This window comes from Amphimedon queenslandica, unplaced genomic scaffold, assembly GCF_000090795.2.
Source record: "Amphimedon queenslandica unplaced genomic scaffold, v1.1 AMPQUscaffold_13300, whole genome shotgun sequence".
Lineage (NCBI taxonomy): Eukaryota > Metazoa > Porifera > Demospongiae > Haplosclerida > Niphatidae > Amphimedon > Amphimedon queenslandica.
The window spans coordinates 23,899-33,884 of NW_003546464.1; the positions used below are offsets into that span (position 1 = coordinate 23,899).

Here is a 9,986-nt window from a genome sequence, read left to right on the forward strand (position 1 = left end):
TCTCTTAACCAGATAAGGACAATATAAGGAGGCAACAAGCAGTGACTGAAGCAAGGAAGATGGCAGATGAATGCTGAGATGCCAAACGGAGACCAACACTACCTAACTTGATGGGCAAGGCAGCATTACAGCATGGCCAAGATGTGAGGGAACCCCCAACAAGCTCAGACAGAGAGTCAAAAATGATAGCATCAAAATCCATTGTTACAGAAAACAGAACATGAGGGAAAGTGGTACCGAGGCCACACAGCAGTTTTGGCAGGCAAAAGCAGGAACGGAGAAGGGAGAACTGTGACTGAGAATCCTCTAGCAAAGGAAGAAGTTTCAGGGAAGGTTAAATTCATTCAACCCTCTCATTGACTAAGGACTGACAGAATTCAGGGGGGCCAACTGGAGCTCAAAGCAGAACAAAACCAACAGATGTAAAGGGAATAGCACTAGGGAGTGGGTGAGGATTACTCGCAAGTCGGGGTAGATAGAAAAGTGACTTATAGAGGTTGAGATGCAAACCAGAAGAGGGACCCAAATCTTCAATGATAGTAAGAGCTGCTAAAAGGTCATCAGATGTTCCACAGAAAACCCCATCATCCAAATCCCAGCTGTAGAGAACAAGACCAGGAACCTCACTCTCTAACCTCTCAACAACAGGCTGCAGAACTAAAAGAGAAAAGCAGGGGACCCAAGGGATCCCCCTGCTTGACACCACAGCAGCTAGGGATTATATAATCTCCAAAGAGTAAATTAGGCTGGACCACACAGCAGCATTTGACCCAGTTGGAGAGGAGGGGGATCTTAGAACGTACCTTATTATTATTATTATTATGCAACAGAAAAAACAAAGGCCTACACATAAGACATACGCTATTCTAAATAATTATTACTAATATTAATATACAGTTACAAAACAGTCCACTTAAATAACACCATCCACAGAAGCTGGAATAAGGGGATGGCAGGTAGCCCACATGGAAGCATTCCCTCTCCAAGAGCAACAGAGAGCCGCTGGAAGAGGTGTTGTTGGACAAGAGCAGAGTCACAACAAAGCCTTTGACCCATCACGCAACGAATAGAAGAAATAATAGTAATAGCTGACCCACTCCAGCCTCCAAGAGCTTCCACTGCCCAGGGAAATTAGGAAACACCAACTCTGGAGCAGGCAGCAGCATGCAAAGCCTGTTTTTAAGTATCAGCCACAGCAAGAGCAGCACCAGGGGTTACAGCAGCATCAACAACTGTCTGAGCCTAAAGAGAAGAAATCAGTCACATCCAGGATAGCAGGTCGTCCACCTGTATAAGATGGAAGAAATATATTTGTGGGGCGACTGCATGACCCAGGGATGAGACCAGGGACCTCCTTCCTCGGAGCCAGAGCAGCAGATTGAGCTGATGAGAAGATGATGTCACGAAGCGAATCATGCCTACGAAATAAGTCTTTATTGCCACGACATCTAATCTGATGATCACCAAGAGAGTCACAAGAAGAGGGACAGACCAAGCAGGGACAGGGACCATCACTGAGAGGATCACCTAAGCAATACTTTGAGCAGAAGCAATACTCTTGGTCAAGGAAATTGAGGCCCAGATGTTTCAAGGGGACAACCTGCAGCTAGTCACCAGCATGTGGCAAGGAAGAGGAGAAGGCAAGGGCTTTGGCTTTAGTAGTAGTGGCTGTAGACAGTAATGTAGAGAAGCGAGCCTCGTCTATACAACAAGGAAGAGAACGCTGAGATATTGCAAAACGAAGCTCAATGTCCTCATGAAATGACCAGTCAGGCCTAGCAGGATGAAGAGCTAAATGTGGACGGCAAGAATTTAGGGGGAGAGACAGGTGTGGAGGAAAGCCTAAAATTTCTTCAATTAAAGAACTAGAACAAACCAGAGAGCCATTAAAGACAGCTGAGGCAAAGGTGTCATTCTGCATCAAGAAAGTGCAGACCCAGATTTCATGATGGAAGGAACCCTAACCAATCACAAGCATGAGGAATGCTAGTGGAAAGGAGTAGAGCCCTAGAACGTTTGCTAGGGGGCACAGAGAGGAGACTATCAAAAGCCGATTTATCAACAAGCTGAGAAAGTGATTTCAGCGAGACTGGACAGTTCAAATCGTAAAATGAAGAAATATCAGTGAGGCCTGTCACAGAGTGGAACAAACTAAAGGCTGCAGATGTATAAGAGGATGGAACAACTTGACTCGACAGAGAAAAGATTAGTGACGAGCAGGCATAAACTAAGGAAAGGAATGTAGCTCCAAAATGGGCATAGGCAAGTTGGATCCCAATACCGCCTAACCAAGGTGAAAGGGTTGCATTTATATGGGACCAGTGGGAAAAAGTTCCACCTACTAAGTCAGAAATGCAGTGGAACGTGAAATTATCAAAGTCTTGAATGGCAAATGCCATAATGTCAGAGGCTGTAGTCCTTGGAGCACAAGAAACCTTTTTGAGACTAGGAAATGACCTAAGAAGTGAATATTTGAACTGAGAGTCCTCCAAAAAGAAAGGAATTTGACAGACTCTGGTTTTACCAAGTCGTTTCGAAATAAACTCACACAAAACTCAGGAGGGCCAATTAGGGAGCCCAATAGAACAAAACCAAGCGAGGTCACAGGGATATCAGATGGTAAGGATTACTTAGAAGAATCCACCCCAGAGGGAAGGTAGGGGAGACTTTGAGTGATTGAGATAAAGACCACAGGGAGGACACATGTCTTCAATAATATTAAGGGCAGACAGGAGATAAGCAGGAGGACCAGTGAGGATGCCATCATCCAAATACCATGCATTAAGCAAGAGACCAGGGACCTCACACTGAACCCTTTCAATAATAGGGTGGAACAGAATGGAAAAGGCCAGGGGACCCAAAAAGTCTCCCTGCTGAACCCCTGCACAGCTCAACAGAGTGTACTCACCAAAATGAAGGTTAGGCTGAGCTCCGTAGTAGCACTCCAACCACGGGGACAAAGAAGGGAAGCGATAACGAACTTCTCGGAAAAGAGTTGATCTATCAATGATGTTGAAGGAATTTGAGAAGTCCAGGAGACAACACTGAATAAGATGGGGGACAGAAGGGTTGGATAGAAGGAACTTAATCAAGTGGATCAAGGATTTAGCCCCATTAGACACACCTACGCCCAGCTGAAGGGGGCAGACAAGGGGCATAACGAAGGAGACGAGGCACTTCGAGACTAAATGCCGAATGTCTTCCCTGATAGCATGGGTTGAAGGCCAACAGGCTTCTTCAGAGAAGCAAGGAAGGTGGCTCCACAGAGATGAGGAACTACGGGAGGGGGGCAGGCTCCAGAGCTGAGAAAATTCATTAGGTGAAAAAGTTGGAGGAGGGTGGCTTGAGCCCTACTTGGGGAGGGGCAGCAAACAGCCACCTTAAAATGCGAAGCTCTTAGACCAGATAGGCCAGGAGCAGTATCAGTTAAAAATGATTTGATTGACGTGAGAATGGTGGTCGGTAAAATTGAAGGGAGGATGGAAAGAAGAGAGAGAAAAGAAGAGCGAGAGAAAGAGAAAGGAGGGGGACATGGAGAGGGAGAGGAAGAATGAGTAGAGGAATAGGGGTAGAAGGACAAGAAGGGAAGGAGGAGGGACGGGAAGAGACAGAAGGACAAAGATGGGAGAGGAAGAGGAATGGATCGGTAGTAAGGAGGGGTATGGAAGAGAATGGGGATGGCACTGGGGATGTTTAAGGAGCAGAGCATCCCGAGATTCCTTAGAGGGAGTGACAAGCCACATGAACTGAGAGCCTGGATAGCCTTTTGATAAAGACCTGATTCAGTAGCACCAATGGCCCTACATACGTTAGAAGTAGAAGAGGATGCAGCGAGGCTTTTGAAGAAACTAGTGCCCAGAGAGGCAGATAGTCACCACTCTGGCAGCCAGAGTCTTTCTTTAACAATATCAACTAGGTCCTTCTCTTTACAACACTGACAAAATGGAGGAAGAAATAAGATGCACTTTGGCAACATGAAGAGCTTGAGCCAGACTTCTATGTCCAAAGGGACGTGCAAAGACCATCTCAATGGCGAAGGAGAGAACTCCCGACCAGCTGTTGGAGCGCCTTTGGGGACATGGAAGAGAACAGAAACACTAAAGCGACAAATATCCAGTGAAGGCAGCGATAGTGGACAAGGAAGGGAGAGGATGAGGCTGCAGGCTAACTAGGAACCACAGACTAAGGTCTACGTGTCTCAGAAGACGCGCTGCGTGAGGGGTCATTAAGGACATTACCACCGTCATGGCTGGAGCCAGAACGCTCAGGCTGACAAGAGGAGCAAGGGCACCCGCTCTGAACACAAGAACAGCTCTTACAGACACTATTAGCCTTGTTAAAAGCCCAGTATTTGCTGCTTGCCGCCATTTTATTATTATTATTATTATTATTATTATTATTATTATTATCATTATTATTACTATTATAAACCAACCAAAACAAGAAAAAGAACAAAACAAAAAACCACAAGAATGTTATTATTGTTATTATTATTATTGTTATTATTATCATTATTAGTATAAAAACCAAAAAAAAGAAAAAGCCAAAAACCCCCCAAAACAAACTAAAACAGTTTAAACAACCCCATCTACCTCGGAATGAAGAACAGGGACTCGAGTGACCCAGGAAGTGGCATATCCCCTCCACAAGAAGACAGATAACCTCTGAAAGAGGTGGGAGATGGAACAAGCTGGGTTTTGCCCCAACCGATGAGCAGTAGCTTGGTGACCTCCCTAATAAAGGAAACAGCCAACACACTAATTATTATTATTATACTATAAACAAACAAAACAAGAGAAAAAAGGGGGAGAAAAAGAGCTAATCGAACAAGAAAGAAATAGAAAAGGAAAGAGAGAAATGAGAAATAGTCAACGAACCCCATCTGCAGGTGTGGGTGAAGGAGTGGTCCTAAAATCCATGCTGTAGCATAAGGATACAGAAAAGCGCTTGAGAAGATGATTAAATGAGCCAGACCAGGTCCGTTGTTTTTGAAGACGAACCAACGAACAGAAGAAGATAGCATTCGAGCCCCACCCAACAAAAGTTTTCACCAACAAAGGAAGGAAAAGGACCACATTTGACATACAGGCAGCCTGATGGAGGCACCTTTTCCTGTGTTCCATGTAGATGTATGACCCTGGATTGAAGCAGCAGAGTTGATGGTAAGGAACTGGAAAGGAGAGGAAACAGCAACATCCAAAGCTACAGGTCTGCCTTGACACCAACTGGGGAGATAGATATCTGCAGGATGTGAGGTTCTAGAGGGAATGAGAGAAGGAACATCCTTACCAGGGCCAAAGCTGCAGAAGAGGCAACAGAATAAATAATGTCCCTCAGGGCATCATGGCGATGAATTCTATCATGATTACCACACAAGACACCTAGTGATCTCCAAATCTGTCTGAGGGGACTGAACAAATGCAATATTATTATTATTATTATTATTGTTATTATTATTATTATTATGGCCAATAGAAAGTACAGGAACATAAAAGATTTAAAAGAACAAGATTGAGTATGATTCCAAACGACCAACAAAAATACAAAGTGAAAATCCTACTCCCGTAAAGCAAATTCTACTCTACATTGTACTTTTGATGTTATTATGTAAGTCTTTTGAATCACCTTGCAATGTAGAGTAAAATTTGCATCACAAGAATAGGATTTTCATTTTGCATTTGATTGCTTGTCCGAGTTCTGAGATTTAAGCATGCACAACCATGCCCAAATTTTGGAGCACATGCTTATATAATTAACATAGTGGCAATGGCAGGTAAGTTTGCCAGATACAGCAGATACAGCCTTTTCTTATCTTGGAGAATGGTTTTAGGGTTTAGACTGTTAGAGTAGAGTGGTGTAAGAATTATACTTCTAGCATGAGTCAAGATTGAGATACAGCTCGCCAACTAAATTCCTTGATGATGATGATGATGAAAAAAGAAAGCAGAAGAAAATGGCTAGTTTGCCGAATTTTGGTTTTCATCTTAGACTATGTTTAGAGCCATGCTATTTGTACCAATGGAGTCCTCTGGTCAAGATGAGTTCCTCGAAAAAGTCGGCTAAGCACAGAAGCTCGTTTTCCTGGTACAGCAAGGCTGCAAATGTCGTGGAAGCCATTTTGTTTGGGGGGGTGAATCCTACTTATTAACGTTACCATGTTACTAATACAACGTCACACACACACAATAAAACACTATTATTCTTACAAAAATAGGCAATTATAATTATTATTGTCATTATCATTAACATTATTATTAATATTGTTTCTAGGAGGCTTGTGATGTTCAACAGGCAATTACTGACAAAGGACAAAGTGAACCCTATATTCTTCTCACTGGTACTTATTAAGAGCCATTGCAGGCGTACAACTTTTGAAATAAATTGCAAGGACATTGTCTCAGTTTTAATATCTTCCTTTTTTGTCTTTAATATTTGCTACACAAGTGGATGCCAAAATTTGTTTATGTTTTTGAAACTTGCTTACTGAGCTTTGTTAATAAATCTGTTCCCCCTTCTGTTAATCAATACATGGCATCCTTACAGTATGTCCAGTGATTTCACTCATTACATGTATACTTTCATTCATTACATGTATACTTTCATTCATTTTCACTTATTGTACAATTGCAATTTTATGCATGTATACTTATTGCTTTTTGTATATATCAAAAAAATGGCATTGAATCTTGTGTGTTAATAGTGTCCCATTTCACTTCCTGATATCTAGTGTGCTAGACACACCCTTTTTGGTGTGCTATTTTGGACAGCTGCAGCACACTTATTTTAGTCTGCATGTCACACTTCATTTATACAGTGTACTGCAGGCTTTGGAAAAACGGACAAAAATTACTTCAAGCCAAAAAAATAAGGCTATATGAAGTTAGCGATCTTCTCGGTGAAAGTTTATAAGTTAAAGGGGTAACTGTACAGTACATTAACGTGAACTTGCCTCATAAGAAGAGCAGCAAATAAGTCATTCATATTAAGCTAAAATGGATTGATCTTCAAATGACATTTTTAATCTGTAATTGAAGACTTTTATTCAGCAAGACCGAACGTCATGGAAGATGCATCCTTTAAAAATTTGTTGCTAAGTACAAATTGGATAAAATAGAAGAAAATGTAACAGGGAATACAAAGGTCGATCAAAGCCAGTCCTTCCAAACCATAGGAAATTTAATCCTATAAATGAAGCGGAAAGAGAAGATTTTTATAATTTGCAAATATTCTTATTTGTGCCTTTTAGTGATGAGATTACAATCATATTGGAAGGAGAAACAATGGACAAAAATTTGAGGCATCACAAGGAAGCATCTATATTTGGCATTAAAATCATTTAAACAAACTACGGAAATTATTAAAAGCTGAACGTAATTGGAAGAAATTAGTCGATTCAAGAAAGTCTGTTTTACTGAAGAAGATCCTAACAAAAAGATAGAAGTTAATTACTTGGTGAACTAATGTAAGCCGTGGCTGATACTGTTGACATGCATATAAATGTGCCTAATTTAACATTAGAAAAAAAGGCATTGGTTAATGTAAATCAAAAAAGTATTTTGATGCAGTTAAAAGTTATTTTATGAACCAGAAAAATGTGACAACTTTTTGGAGAATGACTCTTCAAGACAACTTACATTAGATAATATCAATTGGTTGAGAATGTTTATTAGTGGTGTAAGTGAAAATGGTATATCATTTTTAATAGAAGCAATAAAATGCATAGTTGATGACATATGCTATCCAAAAAGTGGTTAAGTAATGTGCTGTCTTAACACCAAGAGTTATGCGCATCTAATGTAGGCGGCCAATAATACATAGATAGGGTTTCCAACCTAAAATACCAATATATACACAATGAAATTATAAAGACATCAAAAGACATGTCAAGGTGTTGAAAAATCACTAAATAAATTTTTAGCAATTTGTACTTACTTTGGCGAAGAAAATAACACTTTTGTCTTCAGGGTTAAATGACTAATTATGGGTCACGTCACTTATTTTAAAATTTATAATTCCTTCATCACTTGTCAGTGTCCTAACAGTCCTTCGAGATCAAAGATTCCTCTTGCTCCTCTACTAGACTACTTGGGCTCATATTTGGGTCTCTATAACTTGAGTAAGTATTTAAGTAATTAGTTTATGTATTATTGTAACTAGAAATGGTTCAAAATCTTAAATTGTGTCACTGATCAATGAGGCTCCACTATTCACTGAGGCCACACAGTTAGTGATAACTTAACCATCCATCTGCAGTTACTGTGCTAAGTACTACCATAAAGCGCTTTAATTTGCAATGCTATTAATTAGACTGTATATGCTTTCTTATTATTAGATACATCATATATGGCTTGCCCAATTGACAAACCGGACAATCTTAGTGATAATGAACACTGCATTTTAGATAAAGTAGCTATGACAGTGTATACATACCCAGATCTTGAACCATTCCTGCTATTGATGATCACACTAACTGAGGGTGTGTATGAGCATGCTCATCAAGTAGGAAGAAGTCTAGGAAAGAGTACCACTGTGAGGGGTAATTGCAAGAAGTGATTAATGAATTACCAACAAAATAAAAATTACATAAGATTTATGATATTGTGTTATTAAAATTAATGTAAAATGGCTAATTAATAACATGTTATTAAGTAATATAAGTAAATGTTTTAAATAATCCTTAATATGGTAGAGAGAAAGAAGGTGGGATAAAGAGTAGTAATGACACTACGACAAACAAAAGCAATTAAAAGTAGAATACCATGTAAAAGTTACAGACACATAACAGTGTAAATTAAGTAAATGAAAAAACTACATAATCCAAAAATCACCATTTAATAATCTTCCTTGATTTCCTCAGTAGTGAATTTACATAGTTCCTCATTATTATATAAAACAGCAAACTCATTTTCTCTATACCCTCTAATATTTTCTATGAACCATTTCTCTTCTCCATTAACATCCAACCTGTGATTAACCTTAGCTCTACGTAACCATGAAGGTTTATCAAAGAGAACAGACAATGATTGATGACCAGGAGGAGTGGTAGATCTCAATAATTCAAATTAACTATTATTATACCTTCTTTGAACAATGGCTAGAATACAATATTAGGGATAAGACCTTTTGAAGCAAATTCAAATTTCTATAACGATACTTTAAGATTATTGCAGCACAGGTACAAATAACAGCAATTCTATTCTTTCGTTTGGTTTTTGTGTTTGTAGCAGACACGAGAAATTGTAAAAGAACAGGCGCTTTACTTTGTAATTCATTATAAATCATATCCCAATGAAAAAACTTCAAATGATCTGGTGACTGACTACATAGAATGGAGTTGACGCTACTCATCCTCTTAACTTCGGTTTCAATAGTTCTACTGATGCTCGACAAAGTGTACTGCCTTGATTTTTTATCAGCTAAACATTCTGTTGCTATTTTTCTCTTGCTTTTTCGAGCGTATGCATTAACAGCATCCTTACGGCTTGGTGTTACTTTGTACACTTTTCGTCTCTTAGCATTACTGACAACAATCTATACAATAGTAATAATTACAGCTGCGATAGTTAAAGCAAAACATACAGATATATCTGGTGACTCCACTTGTGAAGTTGAACGCTTATTTGATCTGCTTGGAGTACTGCAACTGAAATCATGATCCATTCCAGAATTATTAGTAATATCATGCTCTCCATTAGACTGTAGATGTGCCCATCTATCATCATGCATTATGACTTCAATAGCATTGCTAATCCTCTCCTTAGTGCTCTTTTCTAACTCTTGAAACCTTACTAAAGCTTTACAGCATTGAGGACACATTCTACCTATTATATTAATTGGTGTTTAATATGTTACAGCACATGTATCTTACCTACTGTTCCATCAGGGTCAGATAAGAGTTCTTGGGCATCAATATCAATAGCTAACTCAACCAATCTGTCTGAAACCAGTCTCTTCCATACTTCCATAGATTTAAAACAAGAGCGAAC

The 9,986-nt window shown here is 39.6% G+C and overlaps 1 protein-coding gene across 1 annotated transcript; it reads right to left on the reverse strand.

Annotated features, from left to right (window-relative positions):
• Positions 1 to 2,630: 2,630 nt before the first annotated feature.
• On the reverse strand, positions 2,631 to 9,974 carry LOC109583527 (uncharacterized). The gene is made up of 4 exons (XM_019998914.1): positions 9,869 to 9,974; positions 9,580 to 9,821; positions 9,079 to 9,531; positions 2,631 to 3,134 (listed from the first exon to the last, which is right to left on the reverse strand). Exons 1-4 carry the CDS (start codon positions 9,963 to 9,965, stop codon positions 2,631 to 2,633), a joined length of 1,296 nt encoding a protein of 431 aa, XP_019854473.1. The 5' UTR covers positions 9,966 to 9,974.
• Positions 9,975 to 9,986: the final 12 nt, after the last annotated feature.